Source organism: Triticum urartu, chromosome 2A (genome assembly GCF_056163025.1).
Source record: "Triticum urartu cultivar PI428250 chromosome 2A, HENAU_Tu73, whole genome shotgun sequence".
Classification (NCBI taxonomy): domain Eukaryota; kingdom Viridiplantae; phylum Streptophyta; class Magnoliopsida; order Poales; family Poaceae; genus Triticum; species Triticum urartu.
The window spans coordinates 269,429,697-269,453,626 of NC_141874.1; the positions used below are offsets into that span (position 1 = coordinate 269,429,697).

Consider the following 23,930-nt stretch of genomic DNA (forward strand, 5'->3'; position numbering starts at 1 on the left):
CATCCTGAGGCCTTGATCGACGTGTGGTGACTAATTGGACGTGGGCTTCTCTGCTTCCCCACGCAGCCTCGAAATCCGCCTGCTAGGTGGCCACGACATCCTACACAGTTACGTCCCCGTTGCTGGCAACGCACCCTCCAACTTCTTCGCTCCATCATACCTCTGCCTCCTCTTCCAATCCAACTCGAGCTCTGCCCTTATTGCCATGGCGCTGAACCAGATGGAGAAAGGGAAGAAGCCCCTGTCCTCAGCCAACTTAGCTCCGGCCGTCGAGCCCGCTGTCGGCCGATCACGGGTGCTCAATCGGGAGGCCATGGATAAGGTCCGCCTTGCGCTCGCTACCAGCTTCAACGAATGGGGGGGAACGGTGGCCTGCCCTGTGTCTCGAGCGTCCATCGATAGGACGGCCACCGAGGTCCCGTTCTTCATCGACGCTCTGTGGTCTGGCCTGGTTCCTCCCTTCTCCGCCTTCTTTGATGCAGTGCTTTCTCATTACCAGATCCATATGCTACACCTTGATCCCCAATTTTTCACCCTTCTCGCCGTCTTCGCCTTTGTTGGCAAAGCCATGGTGGGCATTGTTTTGGAGGCGGTGAGTGTATGTCGATGTCAGAGTACTCAGCCCCGTGCTCTCGCTTCCGTCATCGCCCGCCGTCCCCAGCTCCGGCCGGGGTCACGAGGAGCTCGCGGGCTCCTGTCTCGCCTTCATCTGGCTTTGGTTGAGGAGGCTGAAGGATCTCGATGTGACCGCAGCCAAGGTGATGAAGGATTTCCTATGACGCTGCATTGCCCCACTCCAGCGCCATTCCCAGCCAATGTGGGCCCTGACCGGCGACCAGGATCACATCAGGCTTCAAGCGTCGGGGCTTCCGGCCGAGGCACAAAGGATGGTGCTCGAGGTCTTGGCCGGTGACCCCTCGCCGGGTGATTTGCCGCAAGAGGGTTGTTGCTTGTACAACTACTCGAACAGGGTGGAGTTCACGGGGCAGATGCCCCGCTTCGATGAATGGGTGCTGCGCCCAGTTGGCCTTGTGGGGCCCCGCGAGAACCCCGTCATCGTGGTTCCTCTCCTTGTCACCGGTGCCGAGCTTGCCCCAGGAGTGGACACAGGGAGGGAAGCACTGCTGGAAGCCGGAGGCGCTGGTGCGGGGGTGTCGATGCTGCCTGGGGCTCCTGAGGCATCGTCCTCGGGAACCCATGATTCTCGCCCTGGGGCAGCGGCTGAAGGGGCGACGCAGTCCGCCATTCTTGAGGCCGAAGCTCCTGAGGCCTCGGCAGGTCGTCGTGAGGCGGAGTCCGATAGCTCTCCTCAGCATGGCATTCCTGAGGTCGTCTCCTTGGGGTGCTTCGGCATGTGCAACGCTTGGGTCGGTTCGGCGTGGACTTCGCGGCGCTCCGTAAGACGAAAGGGTCTCCAAGCAGCAACGGTGGCACCGTCCGGCTGTTGAAACATAGGAAGTACATCGCCGTAGATGAGTAAGTACCTTATCTCTGTAATTCCTCGAGTGCCGCTTCCCTTCCTGACGGTGGTTCTCCAGGATCCCATCTGCTAAGGCCATGAAGCCCCTGGTGACGCAACCTCCTCCTGCCTCGAGTCCTCCGCTGGCCTTGAGCATCCCAAGCCGCACGCTGCCCCCGTCACTGGGTCAGCCGGAGAGGCAGGTGCACCGGCTTGGCACCTTGAGCCCGCGCTCCTGTCGTCCCTTCTTCGTGGCCTCTTAGGGGCTGTGACGAGCGTGCCAAGGTCTCCTCCCCTAGTTATGGACGGCGACTGGATGGCTTTGGTCTTGGTCCCTTCTTCGAGCGGTGAGCCTCATCCCAACCGGGCTCCTGCTAAAACCCAGTCGGCGTCCGGAGGGGCGCCAGCCCCCAGCTGCCTACAGGAAAGGGGCGAGCTGCTTCAGGTCCCGTCGACGGGCCCTGCTGTGGAGGACGGAGCTGGCTGCGTGCTCAAAGCTGCGCACGAAAGGAGCGTCGTCTGCCATAAGCTCTTCCAGGAGGCGATGGGCACGATAAACCGGCTTGGCGGGGAGCTCGCGGATGTAGACACATGCCTCGAGGCCGAGGGTCTTCGGCTGGTGGAGGAGTGACATAAGCTAAAGGTGGCCATCAACCTTGGGCGCCACCAACGCGAGCTTGATAATGCGAAGGCCGAGGCGTCTCTTGCAACCTCGCGTGAAGCTTGCGCCTGCGCTTTGAAGAAGCTCGGGAAGCTGATCATTTTCATGAGATCTCAGAGAAGCGCGCGTGGGAGCTCCAAGCCTAGAGTGCTTCCCTATAGTAGCAAGTGGAGGCGCGCAAGGCCGCCTTACCGTTGTTGAGGGGGACGCCTGTCGAGGAGGAAGAGATCCTAAGGCATGAGGAGGCGCTGGCGCTGGAGGCCACGGAGCGCAGCCTTGAGCTCGAGCGATTGGAGACGAGGGAGCGCTAGGTTGCCCAAGCTGAGGACACTGTCAGCGCGAGAGGCCAAGGCCCCGGAGGAAGTCGATCGTCGAGCGGCTAAGGCTCGTGTGGACCTTGTGGGCAGGTACGACCTGAAGTTGAAGCTTGTGGAAGCCGAGGCTGTGGGCAGGACCAAGGCCCTCAGGTCACGGCTGGACGAGGCTGAACGTCGTAACAAAGCTACTATAGCCGCCCTGTCTTCAGTGCAAGCCGAGCTGGCCTCCGCACGTGCCGAGCTGTCTTCTCTTCAGCAGCGGGTCGCCAGCGTCGAATCCTCCGCGCAGCAGGGCAGGGAGGAAGCGCTCCGGCAGCGGACGCTGGAGCGCGAGCACGCCCCATGCTCCAAAACCTCAGGACTAGAGCCAACGTGGTGCTGGGCGCCGTCTGTGACAAGAATGCACCTCATCCCCACTCAGATGACTACGCCTATCACCTCTTTTTCTTCACCGACGTGGTGATGTGCTTGGAGAATCGATCCGAGAGGGCTCGCGTGCTTGTCGGGGAGAGGAGCTGTGGCCTGCTCAAGCGTGTGTTCTCCCATGTCTTTAGCCATCTCTAGAACACCTATCCCAACTTTTACTTCAACGCCGCCATTGCCCCTGTGCCCCAGGCCATCCATGATGACCTGGCGCGCTGGGTTGGGGACAATGTTGATGCCCTGGTCAGGGCCTTCACCTCCAAGGATGACGGGGTGGTGGTCGCTGCGGACGAAGCCGACGTGGTGCACGATGGCGAGGGCGGCGCCTGCGACAATGCAGGTGACGATGACGGAGACGTTGTCGATTGCGCCAGCAATGCCAGCGATGCATCTAAGGGCGACCCGGAGGATGCGCTGAGCGATATGTCCGATTGAACCCGCACTTCCTTGTCATTGACCCTGCATATGAAAGCTCAGGCACGGCCCTAAAGGTAGGAAGAGCATTTTGGGAGGGGAAGTCCCTCATGTAAACAGACTATTGCTTTTGTTCTTTAGGTTAGGCTGAAGATGTGTTTTCATAAATCCATGAGTCCTGCCATGAGCCTACTGTTGTAGCTTACCTTTGTCCGGGCCAGTACCGGACCGGGCCACGAGGTCTTGAGTTCCGGAGGAGCCTGTCGATCCGCCTGAGAGGGCCTCGCAAGAAGCAAGTGTTAGCCAAGCAGGGACGTGTGCTTAGCACATGCGCGCCGTTCCCAGCCCCCGCTCGCGAGGAGATCATGGGGGGGAGGAGGTAGCACGGGTGAACCCCTAACCAGGACCAGGAACCAAATCGCAAGAAATCGCACGAACGAGAAGACACCCCCCCACGCTTATCAACGAAAATTCAGCTTCAACTCAAATCCAAAGCCAGAAAATAGGGCTACCAAAAGAGAAATTGAAAGCAAATGGCCGCGTCCGGCACCTAGTTTAGTCTTCTTGTCTTCTCACTAGCGTGGAGCTAAGTGCTGCCACTAGTCGTGGGAGGGAGCCCCCGAGGCCCGAGGGCGGCACTCCTAAGACTCCGTGGCGTGTACAGCCCTACTCATTATTACGTGAGAGTGTCACGGGCGGAGATCTTCACAGGCGCGAGCCTTACTTCATATCGCCAGATGAGGGCCCCGCCTTGCGCCGCCCTCGATCACCACTAGGAGCGACCAACAACTAGGATGACACTAGGGGCAGAGGGGACGCCAGCGGGCCTACACCATGGGTCCTCTGCCAGGGGTAGGCTCGCCGACACCTCCCCGGCAGAGGGCCTACCTCCGGGGGTGTCTTGCTCCGTGCGATGCGGGGAGGGGCCTTGCTCCCGGCTCCTCCCAGGCAGCCCCCAGTGCGCTCCCCCTGGCGGAAGGTGGGGCGCCGAGCTGGGGCCGCCGTCCGCCACTTTGACCTGATCCTCCTGTCACCAATGGTTAGAATAAGCTTGCTCCTGAGAGATTAGTGGTACCGTGTAGTTGTTGTTGCTGGCATGGTTGGTGAGGCTTCCGAGCGGCTCTTGGAAGGCCCCAGCTTCTAGTGCCTCCTCATCCCAGCTCGGCTTAGTAACGAGCTGGGGTGGTCTTCAAGCGCTTACTCCTTGTCCATCATGCGGGGCACATAGCCCTCCGAGTCCGTCGCCTCGAAGACCTCGCCGTAGTGCCCCACGATCAATGTCGCTCGGCCCAGCGCACCACCCAGGGGTTTGTAGGGCGGCATCCCGCCGGGGCCATAGGTGGTGACGCTCGTACCTGCGCTCGTTGGACGTGGTAGGGGTGCGATTGGGCGTCCGGTGCCATTGGCCACACTAGTGTCGATGGAGCCCAGAGACGTGCCCGGGGGCGCGCGGGCGCGGCGAGGCCCACCATGTGATCCGTACACGGCCTGAGGTGTAAGCAAGGAGCAGAAGGGAGGCGCTCCCGAGGCCGCAGAGTCCAGTAGCTCGGCAACGCGCTCCAGCAGCGCATCCCGGCCACTCTCCATCAGCCGGCATCGCAGCACCTCACAAGCCACTGTGAGCGCGGCCCTCATGTTTGCTTGTTCTCGTCGGGTGTGTGGCACCGTGGCCACGACATGGCTTGAATACCTTGAAGCTGCCCGTACATGGCATGGAGTAAGGGTGGACAGCGCGTGACCGCGCTGCCCACGACCTGCGGTTCCTGGCGGTGTGTGTGCTTCCTGGGGCACGTGGTTGAGGTCTTCTTGGGAAGGCGAGGCCTCCTGGGCCGGCCAAGCTCCCCACCGGTCAGCGTTGGTCCTCGGGTTGCCGGACATTGGAGCTGCGGAGTGTCGGTGGATCGACTGGCGGAAGGAAGACTCTGACGCACCCCTACCTAGCGCGCCAAATGTCGGATTTCGGGTTCCGCAAAACCCTTGGGTTTGAACACTAGGGTGCGCATGAAGATCTCCCCCCTCTCTATCCCGCACACTCAATGATTTCATGGCCTAGCTCGACGAACCCAAAGAACACAAGACACAAGATTTATACTGGTTCCGGCCACCGTTGTGGTGTAATAGCCTACTCCAGTGTGGTGTGGCGGATTGCCTCTTGGGCTATGGATGAACAATTACAAGGGAAGAGCCACCTCCTGAGGAGAGGTCTTCTTGTGTTTGGTAAGCTTGTGTGTTCAAGGATGATCTGGATCCTCTCCCCTCTCTGGTTGTGGCTAGTCCTATTTATAGAGGCCCTGGTCCTCTTCCGAAATATTGAGCGGGAAGGGATCCCACAATGGCCAATTTGAAGGGAGACAACTAGTACAAGTTATCCTGACAAAAGTAGTCTGCGCCTGCCAAAGGCTCTGGTGCTGACGCCGTCTTGGGCTCCACGGTGACCTCCGTCCTGCTGGTCCTGGTCTTGTTGCACCGATATGGAAACCTTTGCCTGATGCCTTGGAAGTCCTCGCCTGCGCTTGCCTCCTTAGCACCAAAGAGGAAACGAGGACACTGTGCGTTGGCGCCCGCCTGGCACTTGCCTGGTCTTGATCGTCATGGCTTGCATCATTGGAACCTCGCGAGGTTCGCCTTAACTTGATCTCTCCGCCCCTCGCAAGCCAGCCTGGTGAAGCCGCCCCTGAGGAGGTCTTGCGTTGTCTGCCTCGCGAGGCTTGGCCCCTCGCGTGGGTCTAGGGTGTTTGCTGGTGAAGATGGGCCGTACCAGCTCGCTGGAGGAACCTCGCGAAGTCTGGGGACCCGCGTTCCCAGAACACCGACACCAGCACCATTAATAGGCTATCCATGGAGAAACTCTTCATTGAGCATGGAACATAATATTAGTACAATATGTGTACTCCAAGATGATATATATCTTATGCACAGAAATTTAAAATGCAGCTTATGGTTACAAGTGTAGATGATAATATAAAGTACCTGAAGAACTGTTGAGCCAAACACCATCTTGAAATGAGCACAGAGATCATGTATTACACCCAAGGTCTCCAGTTTTGGCGCAGAGAGGATGGTTATTTGCGATGGTGAATAACTATAATCAAGGATCAACCTTTGAAGTGAAGTGGCATCTTCGATGATGAGTTGCCTTCCGTTAAAAGAAACACCAGTTCTTACAAGGTTAGGTGATTTCTAAGGGAATTGTAGAAATCAAGCAGCTATAGTTCTATGAATTCAAGGGATTTCAGCCAGGCGTCCACCGTGCAGGGCATGGTATGCTTGCTCAGGTAGCATGACATGATGCAGAGGCTTTGAACCGAGCCCTAGTGGGAGGAGATGATGGCTCTGGGGATTTCAAAATCATTGAAGAGAGATAGCTAACAAAAGTCAAGATTAAGGGGCATGTCGCGCCATAGAGGGTGCCACCGAATTGAGAGGACTTGGGTGCGGCAGCAATCCTTGGTTGGGAGAAGCGACATGAGCTTCCCAAGGATGGCGTCCGGGAGATCGCTGATGCGGTCCACCCGATATTCTATGGGTTCCTCTGATCCTGTGGGGGCGGGGTCGCCGCTTCTCCCCCCGCTGCCGGGTGCAGGATCTAGAACAGGCATCGCTGCTAGTGGGAGCCTCATCTTCTTGGCTCATGGGTCAGCCTTCTCCATTTTCCTCGAGGGCGTCGTGTCGCGCTCACAGATTTGAGCAGAGTAACGAATGATGAGCCTAGTTGTAGTGCGTGTGAATAAGAAGGGGAGCTGCGGTTTTTCTATCGTAGTGAGGAAGAAGGGGGGCTGGAGTTTCCTGTAGGAGTGAGGTGAGGAATTTGGGGGTATGAGTGGAGCGAGCTGATGTGAGGTAGGTGGCAGTGAGGAGGAATAAGAGCACCCAGGTTTTTTTGGGGGGCGGTGTGCTGCATGTGGGTAGAGCCTCTCATTAAGTAAATATATGGGCTTTTGAATTGATTTTATTATTTACTAGGGTGGATGGGCTATTTTGTCTTGGTCCTAGAGAAACAATTAGTAGTAGTATAGTGGAGACACAATACAACTACCCAAAAAAACAATTACTACTAGTACAGTGGATACACTACCGCTTCTGGCTCCTCCTAGGTCATCGAAACGTCTCCCTCTACTGAATGTCATTTTACTTTTGTTCACCGACATGCGGGCCATGTAGCGCGCGGGCCCAAATGCCATCCACCAAATTAGAAGGCAGTATGGAGGTAGAGAGTCACCCCGGTCATAGCATGATAGTAACGAGCCGTCGTATCACAAAACCCGACCTCCCCGCAGTCTAAGTTTGATGGACGAAGCAACCATCATTTCCCTCTTTGTTGAATCCCCTTCTCCCTCACCATCTTCAAGAATGCCAACACTCGCATCTGCCTCTGTTCTTCTCTCCCAACGAAGGGAAGGTAAGCGGATCCGTGATGTTGGTATATTTTTGTTCAGAGAAAAAAAGAACTTCTGCAAAGTAGTAACCGATCCTCATCTTTTTTTGTTTCATTGTCATTGTGATTGTGTTTTCCTTTCAGTGGTCTCCTAGTATTCATTAGTTTCATGATGGACCAAGGAGAACTAGGCAAAGATCTGGCGATATTGGAGCAGACATGGGAGGCTGATCCCCACGAGACAGAGAGCTCCAAGAACATGGAGGCAGCCACCGAGCAGACGCCAGATACGCTCACGGCTACTACTGAGATGGTCAACTCCATGTTTGAGGTTACAGCCCCCGTGGCACTGCAGGAGCAGTCTTCCCCCTTCGAGGATGTGCCCCCCCCTGCTGAGCTGCCCAAGGTGATTTTCTTGTTTGCCGATCTCTATTGTGGTTTTTCATCTAAGTATGTGGTGATGAATAGTGCAAAATTTTATTAGCTTCAATGCCATGCTATACATAGTGGTTTAAATAACTTGTGTTTCTTATACTGGAAAGTAATTCAGATTTTGTTTCTGTTTCAATTAGAGCCCTGATGCAGACAAGGATTGTGTGGTTGTACATGTCACTCACTATGAGGCGGATGACATAAATATACGCACTGGGAAAACAAAGTTCTTAGGCTGTTGGATCCTAGAAGCCATTTGCGCTTATACCGATGTCGAGTTGTATTCTAGCCTCACTGTTGTCAGGCATGTTGTCCAGGGTGTACTGAAGCACAAGAAGTTCAAAGCTACTCCTTCATTTGTGAGGGATACTATTCTTGTCAAGATTACGCAGGAAGATGACGTGGCATGCCTCCACAATCAAGTTTATGGGTGGCAATGCCACAAGGTTATCTTCATGAAGGTTCACAGGATTGAGTTGCTGCCGGACATCCTTGATGATTTTCATGGCAAGGTCCGTCCTGTGTCCAGCCCAAATTAGATTGAGGTGTGAAATAGTTGCCTCGACTAGTGTTTAATAGTAGTTTGGAGTGTGTCTAATTGTCCGAACCTTGCCTATTATCGAGCCCTCTGGGCTAGTACTCTGTTTGAATCCGTCGATGGGAACTGCTGCTACTTTTGTGTGCCCGTGAATCGTGTGAGAACCATCATAATTGTTGCTGAAACATAAGCATCCTCACTAGTTTTTTCATGAATATGACATGGTAAGACATAAGTTGTCACGGTTTATCATATGAACAGTGTGTGTTTGATTAAATAGAGTACTCATTTGAGAACTGTGCGCCGACGTATACATAAGTACTTGTAAACACTGTTGGTGCTACCCCACTTGTAAGATGTAGTGCAAAACACAGCACATTGGCTCAGCTCACTTCAACACTAGGCTACCGACCAACTAACAATAACTAACCTGATGTCTGACATATAGGAAACTACGTATTTTGTTACAGTGGTTCATGCAGTTAACTGAGGCCCTAATGTAAATTCCAAATGTTCACACGCTAGTCCAGCGTTCATGTGGAACACTGAAAGTGCAACTATCACTATGTGGTTTTGGTAATTCCTAACAACATATAGCTCATAGAGCTAATGCTATTCCAAGATTAATATTTCAGGAAAAGCTCAATGAATGGCATGGCATGGATGTGGAAAGTGGACCCCTCAAAATACTAAGGACAAAAATATTGGCTCAAGCTCAGAGCTCAAGACTCTACATTTAATATTTTAGTGATCCAAGATCACATTGAGTCTATAGGAAAAGCCAATACTATCAAGGAGGGATGAGGTGTTGCTTGATGAGGTTCTTGCTTCAAAGTGCTTAGTGATATGCTCCAAAACCCTCAAAGTACCTTCCCACATCCACATATGACCTAAACAAAAAGTCAAACTCGGCCCCACCAATTCTTCCTATCCGGCGCCACCGAGTTCAGATGTCATAGCCACTGCCACAAACCCTAGGCAAATCGGTCTCACTGATAGGGATCTCGGTCACATCGAGATGGGGTTGTAATCTCTTTGTTTCCCTTCATAACGTTTCGGTCCTACCCAGATGAGCGATTGGTCCCACCGAGATTGCAATGTAAACTATCTGTTTCCCTTTTGTAACATTTCAGTCCCACCATAATGAGCAAATCGGTCCCACCGAGTTTACCTGACCAACTCTCTGGTTAGCTTATTACCAAAATCGGTCCCACCGAGTATGTGTAATCGGCCTCACCGAGATTTCATTATGCCCGAACCCTAACCATATTGGTCTTACCGAGTTGCATCTCAGTCCCACCGAAAATCCTAACGGTCACTAGGTTTGCTAAATCGGTCCGACCGAGTTTCTTAATTCGGTCTCACCTTGATTGGAAAATTGTGTGTAACGGTTAGTTTCTGTGTAGAGGCTATATATACCCCTCCACCCACTCTTCATTCAAGGAGAGAGCCATCAGAACATACCTACACTTCCAATACACATTTTCTGAGAGAGAACCACCTACTCATGTGTTGAGGCCAAGATATTCCATTCCCACCAGATGAATCTTGATCTCTAGCCTTTCCCAAGTAGCTCTCCACTCAAATATTCTTTCCACCAAATCCATATCCTGTGAGAGAGAGTTGAGTGTTGGGGAGACTATCATTTGAAGCACAAGAGCAAGGAGTTCATCATCAACACACCATTTTGTTACTTCTTGGAGAGTGGTGTCTCCTAGATTGGCTAGGTGTCACTTGGGAGCCTCCGACAGGATTGTGGAGTTGAACCAAGGAGTCTGTAAGGGCAAGGAGATCGCCTACTTTGTGAAGATCTACCGCTAGTGAGTCAAGTCCTTCATGGGCAATGGCCATGATGGGATAAACAAGGTTGCTTCTTCGTGGACCTTCGTGGGTGGAGCCCTCCGTGGACTCGTGCAACCATTACCCTTCATGGGTTGAAGTCTCCATCAACATGGATGTACGATAGCACCACCTATCGGAACCACGACAAAAACATCTGTGTCTCCAATTGCATTTGAATTCTCCAAACACTTCCCTTTATATTCTTGCAAGTTGCATGCTTTACTTTCCGCTGCTCATAGACTCTTTGCATGCTTGCTTGAATTGTGTTAAGATTGCTTGACTTGTACTAAGATAGCTAAAATCTGCCAAAGACTAAAATTGGGAAAAGGATAGATTTTTAATTGGTCAAGTAGTCTAATCAGCCCCCCTCTAGACAAACTTTCGATCCTACAAGTGGTATCGGAGCCTTGGTCTCCATTTGCTTTGATTTCCATAGATTTTGGTGGTCATAGCCTTGGTTTCACAACCTAGGAGAGTATGGCGTCTAGCGAGGGAAATTATCACAGTAGAGGTCCTTACTTTGATGGTACTATTTTGCTAGTTTGAAGCATAAGATGAAAATGCATATCCTTAGACATAACCCCGCCGTTCGGGCTATTGTGTGTGTTGGCTTGCAAGGTGAATTCTTTGATGGGAGAGAACCGAATCGTGAAGCCACCGCGGAAGAGTTGAAAATGCTACAATACAATGCTCAAGCTTGTGATATCCTCTTCAATGGATTGTGCCCCAAAGAATTCAACAAAATCAGCCGTGTTGAGAATGCAAAGGAAATTTGGGATACTTTGATTGATATGCACGAAGGTAGCGACTCCGTCAAGGAATCCAAGTTGGATGTGCTTCAAAGTTAACTTGACAAGTTCAAAATGAGGGATGGTGAAGGTGTAACTGAAATGTACTCTAGGCTTGATCTTATCACAAATGAGATTGCCGGCTTAGGAAGTGAAGAGATGACCAACAAATTCATCATCAAGGAGATCCTAAGAGCCTTGGATGGAAAATACGATACCGTATGCACATTGATCCAAATGATGCCAAATTACAAAGATCTCAAGCCAACAGAAGTCATTGGAAGAATTGTTGCTCATGAGATGTGACTCAAGGATAAGGAGGAGCTCCATAACAAGTCAAGTGGTGCTTACAAAGCCTCATGTGAAGCCTCCACATCATCAAGTGAGACACAAACCTTCAATGAAGAATTGAGCTTAATGGTGAAGAACTTCAACAAGTTCTACAAGAATAGAAGCAAAGAGAGAAGTTCCAAGTCAAGGTCCTATAATGACAAAAGATCTTCTAGTCGAGAGCGAAACTTCTACAATTGTGGAAGACCCGGACACTACTCCAATGAGTGTACGGCTCCCCACAAAAGAAGAGAAGATTCTCCCAAAAGAATAAGTAGAAGAGAAGAATTACCATCAAGGGGGAGAAGGAGTAGGGATAATCAATATGAACGAAGACCCTCTCGGAGAAGCAAGGATTCGGAAAGGAAGGACGAGTCATCAAGGAGCTACACAAAACGAAGACATCAAGCTCATGTTGGTGAATGGGTATCCGGCTCCGACTACGACAATGACTCCGAGAGAAGCTATCACTCCGACTCCGAATATACTCAAGATGAAGGTGTTTCCGGTCTAGCACTTGTGTCAACAAACTCCTACGACATATTTGATTCACCAAATGAAGGAATTGGCAGATGCTTCATGGCCAAAGGTCCAAAGGTATCACACCCCGAGTATGTTGATTTCAATAGTGATGAAGATGACTTGTTAGGTGATGATGATTTACTTGTTGACAACTATAGTGATGAATACTATGATGAAACGAATGACAATGATAAGGAGAAGATTGAGTCTCTAACTAAAGAACTAAAAACTCTTAAGTTAGCTCATGAAACTATCTTAGGAGATCATCGAGAACTTTTAAGGACTCATGAGAAATTACGTTTTGAGAAGCTCAACCTTGAGCAAGAGCATGAGTTCTTAAAGGCAATCAATGATGATCTTCGTAATAAAAACTCTTCTTACATTGCCAAGCGTTTACTCCTATCCACTTACATGCCTCAAGTCAAGTCTAGTAACAAGAACAAGAAAGATTCTTCTTCTAGTAGTAACAATAATCATGCTAATTCCAATATTGTTGCTTCTAGTAGTTCTCTTGATTCCGCTAATGATTCTCTTAGCCAAGTTACACTTGAGCAAGAAAACAACTTATTGAAGGGAATTATAGAGAAAGGTGTTTACAAGAGCCTTGCCGGGAGTAAGCAATTCGAGGAAATTGTACGCAAGCAAGGAAGGCACCAGAAGAATCAAGGTATTGGTTTTGAATGAAAGTTCAATGCCAATGGAGTTGTGTGGGAAGAATATCAATACCCCAAGACGAAGTTTGTTCCTCAACAATAGAAGTATGATCCTACTTCTTCCAAAGGGACACAACCTCAAGATGATCTTCCACCACAAGACCACAAGCAAAAAGGCAAGTACAAGCTTCAAGAGGAAATTGATGCATTTGAAGAAGCTCCTAAGGCCTTGGTCAAGTGGGTTCCCAAGACTACATCAAGTTCCACTTCATCAAGTACAACAACAACTCTGAGGATTCCCATCAAGATGGTGTGGGTCCCGAAGAAGAAGAACTAGAGAGTTCTTGAGGGTAACTCCGCCAACATACTTCACTCTTATCATTTTGGCAAGAACAAGTGCAATCAACTTCCACATCTTGCACTAGTTCAAGGAGTCACAAACCCTCTTGTTGGTAAGACAAGGGACAAGGTAACCTAGAGCTTTCATAGAAATCATCTTGTGTGTGCATCACTCTATACCTATGGATATCCTTGTTTGTTCCTTGTGGGACTAACCCGTGTAGGTATTGAAAGTGTAACTCACTCCAAAGGATAGCTTCGAATGATCTACATCAACTTAGAGCATCCACATCTTCAACACCTACATGAAGTCATCATCGACAAAACCCAAGGTTAGTTCATCCCTCTTAGGGGGGATCTCACATCTAGGGGGAGCTTTACTCTAACAATTGAGTTAAAGCAACTCTAATGGTGTGAACACAACAACACTTTATGTAAAAGTGGTAACCCCACTTGTGCTTACACGATGAGTATGACCTATGATCAAATGTTCTCATTTGACTCCTAAGTCAATATACTCACATATAGATGACCTAGTCATCACCAATTGCTTGATAGATGCTAGAATTGTTTGTGCATGCTTTGCCACATATTTCATTTGTCATTTTATTGTGTGAGCATGTTGATTGCATAATTTACTCATTCGAGGACATCCACTTGTTGTTTTGATTGATTGGTTTCCTTTTCTTTTGGCCAAGTGCATGGACAAGAATGCCTAAGAACCTTCTCTAGCTATCTATGCTTTTCTCGTCTCAAACTATATTCATGTTGCATCACAAAGTTTGATCATGTCAGATTCGAACCACTCTGTGTGAGGAGCACTCGGAGTCCCCGATTCGTCATAGACTTAAACTTCCAAAACTTCTTTGTGTGTTTCGATCTGACCGATTCATCCATTTTGGTCATACCAAGATCACTAAGTCGATCTAGGTTTTCGATCTCGGTGCAACCGATTCGAACTTTTCGGTCAGACCGAGTTTCAGTAACTGCTTACAGTTATGAATCTCGGTGCCACCAAGTTGTTCCACTCGGTCACACCGACAGGGTCAGGCTATATATATCCATGGGTCAAAATTTGGAAAACTTTCTGAATCTCCTCGCCCGCACTTAGCCTGCCCTGCCTCCCTGGGTCTCCGGATCATCCTCCTCGTCGCCAGCCGCCTCCTGTCGCTGGTCTCTGCCGCCGTCAACGGGAATCATCCCCGCCGTTGCCGCCGTAGCAAGTTCATTGCGGAACTAGGGTATGGACTTGAACTTTGTGCTGTTCTAACTCCGATTCCCCAGCACATTGCTTTGCCATAAATCTTGCCACTATTGAAACCATTCTATCAATCGAAAACACTCCGTAGTATAGTCGTGAATTGAAAATTTAGGGTTAGGTTTCCACCGAAACCATCTCAGACCGACCGAGTTGATGAAACCAGTTCCATCGATTTGGCTCAGGCCATTGCACATGTGATTCTCGGTCTGACCGAGAATTGCAAATCGGTGTGACCGAGTTCAGCACTTTGTGAAACCCTAGTAGTCTCGATGCCACCGAACCATGACTCGGTCTGACCGAGTTCACTAGTTTTGGTTCCAAAATCTGCTTCGGTATCACCGAGTTTGCAAATCGGTAGATCCGAAATGCTTTCCGTGGAAAACTAAAACCTCTGTATTTTGTGATGCTCATCCACTCTACCTCATCTATAATCTATTCACAGGGTCTGCTATCAGTGTTTGCATCATGACAGATCAGAGTGACAGTCAGAACAAGTCAGAGGAGCAGGTTCACTTGAGTGAGGTCACTAGTCCCTCAAGCACCTCATATGATGGCAGCAGGAGCACACCAAGCAATCTGCCAAAGGTTGCCACCAGGGCCAGTAAGAAAAGAACCTCAGAGTCAGAGGATGAGGACTATGTGGCTGAGGAAGAAGAAACCACCACAAAGAGGAAAGTCCTGTAGAAGGAATATGGCACAGCTGCTGCCACCAAGCCAGGAATGAAGCAAAAGGTTCCTGCCAAGAGAGCTCCAATGTCTAAGGCTAGAGCATCTACTCAAGAGACTTTGGGATCTGCACCCAAAGAGCAGGTTGTGGCAGAAAAGAAAAGGAAGGAAAGGGTCAAGAAGACCACTGCCAGAGTGCTTGGAAGATCTTCACTCATGAGAGACTCTGAAGAAGAGGAAGAGGAAGAGGATGCTGCACCAGCACCTAAGGCACAGAAAATTATGGGAGATGCCATAAGATCAGGGGTTGCTTCATCTAAGCCCAAAGGAACTTCCAAGCCAGCTACTCCAAAACCCAAAACTGCACCAAAGAGGAGTACCAGGAACATTCTAGCTGGTGAGAAAAACAAGGCCCTAGTGCTTGAAACTGTTGCTGAAGAAGAAGATGATGAGACACATGTTTTGAGGAAGCTAAAGCCAAAAAATACAGATCATAATGATGCTCATCCTGTAGCAGAAAACAAGAAGATCAGGAAGGACTCGGGATTGAGGATATGGAGAGAGTCAGATCCATATGCCACCAGAAGGAGAACTGCTATGGACTACAGGTTCCATACCAAAGAACAACAGGATTTTTATGAGATAGTGTTGCTTGACAAGAAACCAATAGTATGTGACATGATATGGGTCAACTGGGAGTACATCAAGGAGAATGAAGAACATTATCCAGGAGTATATGACAGTTTCAAGGCTTGTGGAGTTGATGAGTTTGTGGCTCAGAAGCTCACAAAGTGGAATGATGAGCTTATCATGCAGTTCTACTCCACAGCTCACTTCTACCCAGACGGCAAGATAGTCTGGATTTCTGAAGGCACTAGATACCAGTCCACAGTTGCATAATGGGCTAAGTTGATCAATGCCCCAGAAGAGAGTGAAGATGACTTGGATGTCTATGCCAACAAGAAGAAGGATCACAACACCATGGCACACATGTACAAGGAGATCCCAGATGCTGCTCTTGAGACACACAAGTTTGGATCTGTACTTTACCTTCTGTCAGGGCTGCCTACTATCAATTGGATCCTCAGGCACACTCTTCTGCCAAAGTCAGGTGATCACAAGATGATCAGAGGCCATGCAATTAACTTGCTTCACATCTTTGATGTCCCACAGAAGTTCAAAGTCATGAGCCTTATAGTTGAAACCATAAAGAGGACAACTGCAGATCAGAAGAGGAGTTGTGGATATGCCCTACAGATCCAGGAGTTGATTAACTCCAAGATGGGCACTGGCATATACCTGTTGGACAAGGAGCACATGCCTATCTATCCCAACTTTTAGGACAACCAAGTGGTTACGAATGAGGATGAACCATCTTCTGTGCACGTTCAAGCAAAAAGGGAGAAGGCAAAGGCTGAGAAAGCTGCAAAGATGCCAACCATGGAAGAGGCATCTCAGTATCTTCTGAAGAGCAAGCAAGATCAGCTCGGCTACTTGATTGCATCCACTCTAAGGATTGAGAAAGGGATGGCCACCCTGACTCAAAACCAGGAGAGCTTGGAAAGGATCATAGAGCAGAAGTTCTATGACATGGATGTGAAGGTAACTGAGATCCAGTCTGTTGTGGAGCAACTTCAGGATGATATGTAGGAGAGGAAGGGCAAGACAACCACTGATGCTTTTAATAGAGTGCCTAGAGGACAAAGATCTGTTGCAGTGCCTGTTCCAGACACTAGAGCAACTTCATTTGCACCAGCTACAGCTTCAGTGCCACCAGCTCTAGCACCTACTCCATCAGCTCCATCTACATCAACTAAAGCCTTCGTTCTTGGAGTTATCTGGACACCACCACCTGAAGACCAAGACTTAGAGACGATTTAGTGCTATGCATTTTCTAGGAACTTATTGGTAACTTGTTTCCAAAGGGGGAGAAAAATGTATAGATCATAGGCTTCGAGAGAGAGCGTTGCTTTTTTATTCTCTCTTTATTTGGTGGTTGAACTTTATTTGCTTTGCTTGTTTGAGATACTTTCTGTCTGTGTGATACTTGGATGATCACGTGTGTTTGATCACATGCTACATTAATGCTTGTTGGATGACATTATCATTTTATCCCTATATGATCATTCACTTTGCTTGGTGATGAGTGCATGTATTTAATTATTATCATTTTGAGCGCTCCATCAAGATGTATGTGCCATGGAAGAGTAACCCATGAGCCTAATTCTCTGTGCATTTGCAGTCCAAAGCAAATCATAAACTATGCACAAATATAGTGGGAGCTCTTGCTTTTCACATACTTCTCAACCGACAATGTTTTCACTCTTATTATCATTCATCGAAGCATTGATCTATATGTTTTCATCAATTACCAAAAAGGGGGAGATTGAAAGTGCAACTATCCCTAGGTGGTTTTGGTAATTCCTAACAACATATAGCTCATTGAGCTAATGCTATTCCAAGATTAATATTTCAGGAAAAGCTCAATGAATGGCATGGTATGGATGTGGAAAGTGGACCCCTCAAAATACTAAGGACAAAAAGATTGGCTCAAGCTCAAAGCTCAAGACTCTACATTTTATATTTTAGTGATCCAAGATCACATTGAGTCTATAGGAAAAGCCAATACTATCAAGGAGGGATGAGGTGTTGCTTGATGAGGTTCTTGCTTCATAGTGCTTAGTGATATGCTCCAAAGCCCTCAACTACCTTCCCACATGCACATATGACCTAAACCAAAAGTCAAACACAGCCCCACCGATTCTTCCTATCCGGCGCCACCGAGTTCAGATGTCATAGCCACTGCCACAAACCCTAGGCAAATCGGTCTCACCGATAGGGATCTCAGTCACACCGAGATGGGGTTGTAATCTCTCTATTTCCCTTCATAACATTTCGGTCCTACCGAGATTAGCGATCGGTCCCACCGATATTGCAATGTAAACTCTCTGTTTCCCTTTTGTAACATTCCGGTCCCACCAAAATGAGCTAATCGGTCCCACCAAGTTTACCTGACCAACTCTCTGGTTAGCTTATTACCAAAATCGGTCCCACCGAGTTTGTGTAATCGGCCTCACTAAGATTTAATTATGCCCTAACCCTAACCATATTGGTCCTACCGAGTTGCATCTCAGTCCCACCGAAAATCCTAACGGTCACTAGGTTTGCTAAATCGGTCCGACCGAGTTTCTTATTTCGGTCTCACCGAGATTGGAAAATTGTGTGTAACGGTTAGTTTTTGTGTGGAGGCTATATACACACCTCCACCCACTCTTCATTCAAGGAGAGAGCCATCAGAACATACCTACACTTCCAATACACATTTTCTAAGAGAGAACCACCTACTCATGTGTTGAGGCCAAGATATTCCATTCCCACCATATGAATCTTGATCTCTAGCCTTTGCCAAGTTGCTTTCCACTCAAATCTTCTTTCCACCAAATCCATATCCTGTGAGAGAGAGTTGAGTGTTTGGGAGACTATCATTTGAAGCACAAGAGCAAGGAGTTCATCATCAACACACCATTTGTTACTTCTTGGAGAGTGGTGTCTCCTAGATTGGCTAGGTGTCACTTGGGAGCCTCCGAGAAGTTACACTTTGAAAAGCTTAACCTTGAGCAAGAGCATGTGTTCTTAAAAGCGATCAATGATGATCTTCACAAGAAATGTAATTCTTACATTGCCAAGCATTTACTCTTGTCTACTTACATGCCACAAGTTAAATCTAGCAACAAAAGTAAGAAAGATTCTTCTTCTAGTAGTAACAATAATCATGGTAAACCCAATGTTGTTGCTTCTAGTAGTTCTCTTGATTCCACTAATGATTCTCTTAGCCAAGTTACACTTGAGTAAGAAAAAAGCTTATTGAAGGGAATTATATAGAAAGGTGTTTAGAAGAGCCTTGCCGGAAGTAGGAAATTTGAGGAAATTGTACGCAATCAAGGAAGACACCAAAAGAATCAAGGAATTGGTTTTGAATGAAGGTTTAATGCCAATGGAGTTGAGTGGGAAGAAGATCAATGCCCCAAGACGAAGTTTGTTCCTCAACAAGAGAAGTATGATCCTAATTCCTTCCAAGGAACACAAGCTCAAGATGATCTTCCACCACAAGACAACAAGCAAAAAGGCAAGCACAAGCTTCAAGAGGAGATTGATGTATTTGAAGAAGCTCCCAAAGCCTTGTCAAATGGGTTCCCAAGACTACATCAAGTTCAACTTCATCAAGTACGACAACAACTCCAAGGATTCCCATCAAGATGGTGTGGATCCCGAAGAAAAAAAACTAGAGAGTTCTCCAGGGTGACTCCTCCAACACACTTCACTCATATCTTTTGTCAAGGACACGTGCAAAAAACTTCCATATCTTGCACTAGTTCAAGGAGTCACAAACCCTCTTGTTGATAAGACAAGGGACAAGGTAACCTAATTCTTTCATGGACATAATCTTATGTGAACATCACTCTATGTCCATGGATATCCTTGTTTGTTCCTTGTGGGACTAACCCGTGTAGGTATTGAAAGTGCAACTCACTCTAATGGATTGCTCCAAATGATCTACATCAACATTGAGATTCTACATTTTCAGCACCTACATGAAGTCATCATCGACAAAACCCAAGGTTAGTTCATCCCTCTTAGGGGGGATATCACATCTAGGGGGAGCTTTACTCTAATCAATTGAGCTAAAGCAACTCTCATGGTGTGAACACAACAATGCTTTATGTAAAAGTGCCAACCCCACTTATGCTTAAACGATGAGTATGACCTACGATCAAATGTTCTCATTTGACTCCTTAGTCAATATACTCATATATAGATGACCTAGTCATCGCCAATTGCTTGATAGATGCTAGAGTGTTTGTGCATGCTCTGCCACATATTTCATTTGCCATTTTATTGTGTGAGCATGCTAGTTGCATATTTTACTCATTCGAGGACATCCACTTGTTGTTTTGATTGTTTGGCATTTTTCTCTTTTGCCAAGTGGATGAATGAGAATGCCTAAGAACCTCTCTAGCTATTTATGCTTTTCTCGTCTCAAACTCTATTCATGCTACATCACAAAGTTTGATCAAGTCAGATTCGAACCACTCTGTGTGAGGAGCACTCGGAGTCCTCGATTCGTCATAGACTAAAACTTTCGAAACATCTTTGTGCATTTTGGTATAACCAAGTCATCCACTTTGGTAAGACTGAGTTCACTAAGTTGATCTAGGTTTCCCATCTCAGTGCCACCAATTTGAACTTTTCGGTCACACCGAGTTGGAGTAACCGCTCGCGATTTTGCATCTCGGTGCCACCGAATTATTGCACTCGGTCACACCGACAAGGTTGGGATATATATACCGATGTGTTGAATTTTGGAAATTTCTCCAAAACCCTTCACCCCGCGCATGTCTTGCTCTGCCTCCTCGGGTCTCCAGATCATCTCCTCGCCGCCAGCAACCTCCCGCCACTGGTCTCCATCGCGTCCATGGAATTCTGCTCTGCCATTGTCGCCGTAGCGAACTCACGCTGAACTAGGGTATGAGTTTGACTCTTTGTGCTATTTACCAACTCCAATTCATAGAACATTACATTGCCATGATCATGACCATGTATGCAAACAATCCATCCACTGAAAACTTCCTTTAGATTAGATTGGATTTGGAAATTTAGGGTTAGGTCTCCGCCGGACTCATCTTAGAATAACCGAATTGTAGAAATCGGTCTCACCGATTTGTCTTAGGCCATAGCACATGCATTTTCGGTCTGACCGAAAATTGCAAATCGGTGTGACCGAGTTTGATTCTCTGTGAAACCCTAGCAGTCTCGGTGCCACCGAACTGTGACTCGGTCTGACCGAGTTCACTGGTTTAGGTTCCAAAAGCTGCTTCGGTATCACCAACTTTATCAAATCGGTAGCTCCAAAATGCTTTCTGTGGAGAACTAAAACTAAGTTTTTAAGTCATCTATTTTGCAAAAACTCTGCACTTTGTGATGGTCATCCACTCTACCTCATCTACATCTATTCATAGGGTTTGCTATCAGTGATTGCCAAGATGTCTGACCAGAGTGACAGTCAGAACAAATCTGAGGAACATGTGCAATTGAGTGAGGGTTCATATCCATCAAGCACCTCAGATGATGGCAACAGGAGCACTCCTAGTAACTTGCCGAAGGCAGCCTCCAGGACAAGGAAGAAGAAAACCTCAGACTCTGGGGATGAAGACTATGTGGCTGTTGAGGATGAGGCCACCTCAAAGAGGAAAGTGTTGAAGAAGGAGTATGGCTCAGCTGCTACAACAAAACCAGGGATGCACAAGAAGGCACCTGCCAAGAGAATGCAAACATCCAAGCCTAGGAAAGCAGCCTTGGAAGAAACTATGGAGTTCACTCTTGAACCCAAGGAGGCTGGAGAAGGAAAGAAGAGAAAGGAGAGGGTCAAGAAGACCACTGCCAGAGTTCTAGGGAGATCATCCATGTTTAAGGATCTCGCAGAAGAAGAGGAAGAGGAAGAAGATGCTCCACCACCCAAAGCTCAGAAGCTTATGGGAGATGCAGTTAAGTCAGGGATGCAACATCAAAGCCCAAGTCTGCTCCCAAAGCTCAAGCTCAGAAGTCAAAGAGAAGCACTAGAAGTATTCCTACAAAAGAGAGGAACAAGACCCCAGTGCCTCAAGCTGAAGAAGAGGATGATGAGTCTCTTGTTTTGAGGAAATTGAAACCCAAGATCCCAGACCACAATGATACTCATCTAGTGTCTGAAGACATGCACATCAGAAAAGATGTTGGACTGAGATTGTGGAGACAGTCTGATCCCTATGCTGTGAGGAGAAGGACTGCAGTTGACTACATGTTCCACGCAAATGAACAACAACACTTCTATGAAACTATTTTGCTTGACAAGAAGCCCATTGTTTGTGACATGAGATGGGTTGATTGGGGATTCATCAAGGATAATTAAGATCACTTCCCACATGTATATGATAGCTTCAAAGCATGTGGACTAGATGAGTTTGTTGGACAGAAGCTCACAAAATGGAATGATGAGCTGATCATGCAGTTTTACTCCACTGCTCACTTTTACCCAAATGGGAAGATCATATGGATGTCTAAAGGTACTAGGTACCAATCCACTATTGAAGAATGGGCCAAGCTGATCAATGACCCAGAGGAACATGAGGATGACTTGGATGTGTATGCCAAGAAGAAGAAAGACCACAACTCCATGGCAAACATGTACAAAGAGATCCCTGATAAAGCTTTGGAGACTCACAAGCTTGGATCTGTACATTACTTGTTGTCTAGTCTGCCTAACATCAACTAGATCCTAAGGCACACATTGCTACCCAAGTCAGGAGATCACAAGATGATCAGAGGACATTCCATCAACATGCTGCAATCTTTGATGTCCCTCAGAAGTTCAAGGTCATGAGTCTAATTGTAGAGACAATCAAGAGGACTGCTGCTGACCAAAAGAGAAGTTGTGGGTATGCTCAGCATATTTAGGAGCTCATCAATTCTAAGATGGGCACAGGAACATACTTGTTGGACAAGGAGCATCTACCCCTTTATCCTGAATTTGAAGACAACACAGTTGTGATGAATGAGGAGGAACCATCTTCAGTACAAGCACAAGAGAAGAGAGCCAAAGCTGCAAGGATGCCAAGTGCAGAAGAAGTATCTCAAGTGTTCCTCAAGTCAAAACAAGATCAATTAGGCTATCTAATTCAAGGTACACCGAGGATTGAGAAGGGCTTGGCCACCCTGACTCAGAATCAGGAGAGCCTGGAGAGGATTGTTGAGACAAAATTCTATGATCTTGACCTCAAGGTAACTGAGATACAGACTGCAGTTGAGCAGCTCCAGGAGGAAGCAGAAGAGAGGAGAGGGAAGGCAACTACTGATGCTTTTCAGCGTGTGCCACGAGGTTAGAGGTCTCCTGCAGCGCCAGTACCAGTCTCTAGAACTACTCTGTCAGCACCAGCAGCTACAGCCTTAGTACCACCTCCAGCAGCCACTCCACCAGCTCCAACTACATCGACATATGCCTTCGTCCTTGGAGTTCTCTCTACACCACCTCCCAAAGACTGAGCCTGAGAGACGCATAGCACTATGCATTTTCAAACTTTTTGGTAACTTGTTGCCAAAGGGGGAGAAATATGTATAGATCATAGGCTTCAAGAGAGAGTGTGTTGCTTTTTATCTCTCTTGTTTTTGGTTTTATGCTCTTGGTTGATACACTATGTATTTGTATGTGTGAGATACTTGTTTGATCATGTGATTGATTATATGCTACCTTAGTGCTTTCTTGGATGATATTATCCATTACATTCTTATATGATCATTCACTTTACTTGGTGATGAGTGCCTGCTTTGAAGTTATATCATTTTGAGCGCTCCCCCAAGATGTATGTGACATGGAAGCGTAACCCATGATCCTAATCGATTGTGCATTTGCATTCAAAAGCAAATTTTAAATAATGCACAAATTTAGGGGAGCTCTTGCTTATCACATACTTCTCAAAGCGATGACGTATTTCATTCTTATAATCATTTGATGAAGCTTTGATCTATATGTTTTCATCAATTACCAATAAGGGGGATATTGAAAGTGAAATTATCCCTGGGTGGTTTTGGTAATTCCTAACAACATATAGCTCATTGAGCTAATACTATTTCAAGATAGATATTTCAAGAAAGCTCAATGATTGGCATGACATGGATTAGAAATGTGGACCCCTCAAAATGCTAAGGACAAAAGATTGGCTCAAGCTCTAAATCTCAAGGCTCTACATTTTACCTTTGAGTGATCCAAGATCACATTGAGTCCATAGGAAAATCCAATACTATTAAAAGGGGATGAGGTGTTGCTTAATTGGTTACTTGCTCAAAATGCTTAGTGATATGCTCCAAAACCATCAACCA

The 23,930-nt window shown here is 47.7% G+C and overlaps 1 protein-coding gene across 1 annotated transcript; it reads left to right on the forward strand.

Moving 5' to 3' along the window:
• Positions 1-6,754: 6,754 nt before the first annotated feature.
• LOC147984780 (uncharacterized) lies at positions 6,755-8,620 on the forward strand. The gene is made up of 3 exons (XM_087541263.1): positions 6,755-6,909; positions 7,794-8,055; positions 8,222-8,620. The coding sequence occupies exons 1-3, from the start codon at positions 6,755-6,757 to the stop codon at positions 8,618-8,620; spliced, it is 816 nt and encodes a 271-aa protein (XP_087397389.1).
• Positions 8,621-23,930: the final 15,310 nt, after the last annotated feature.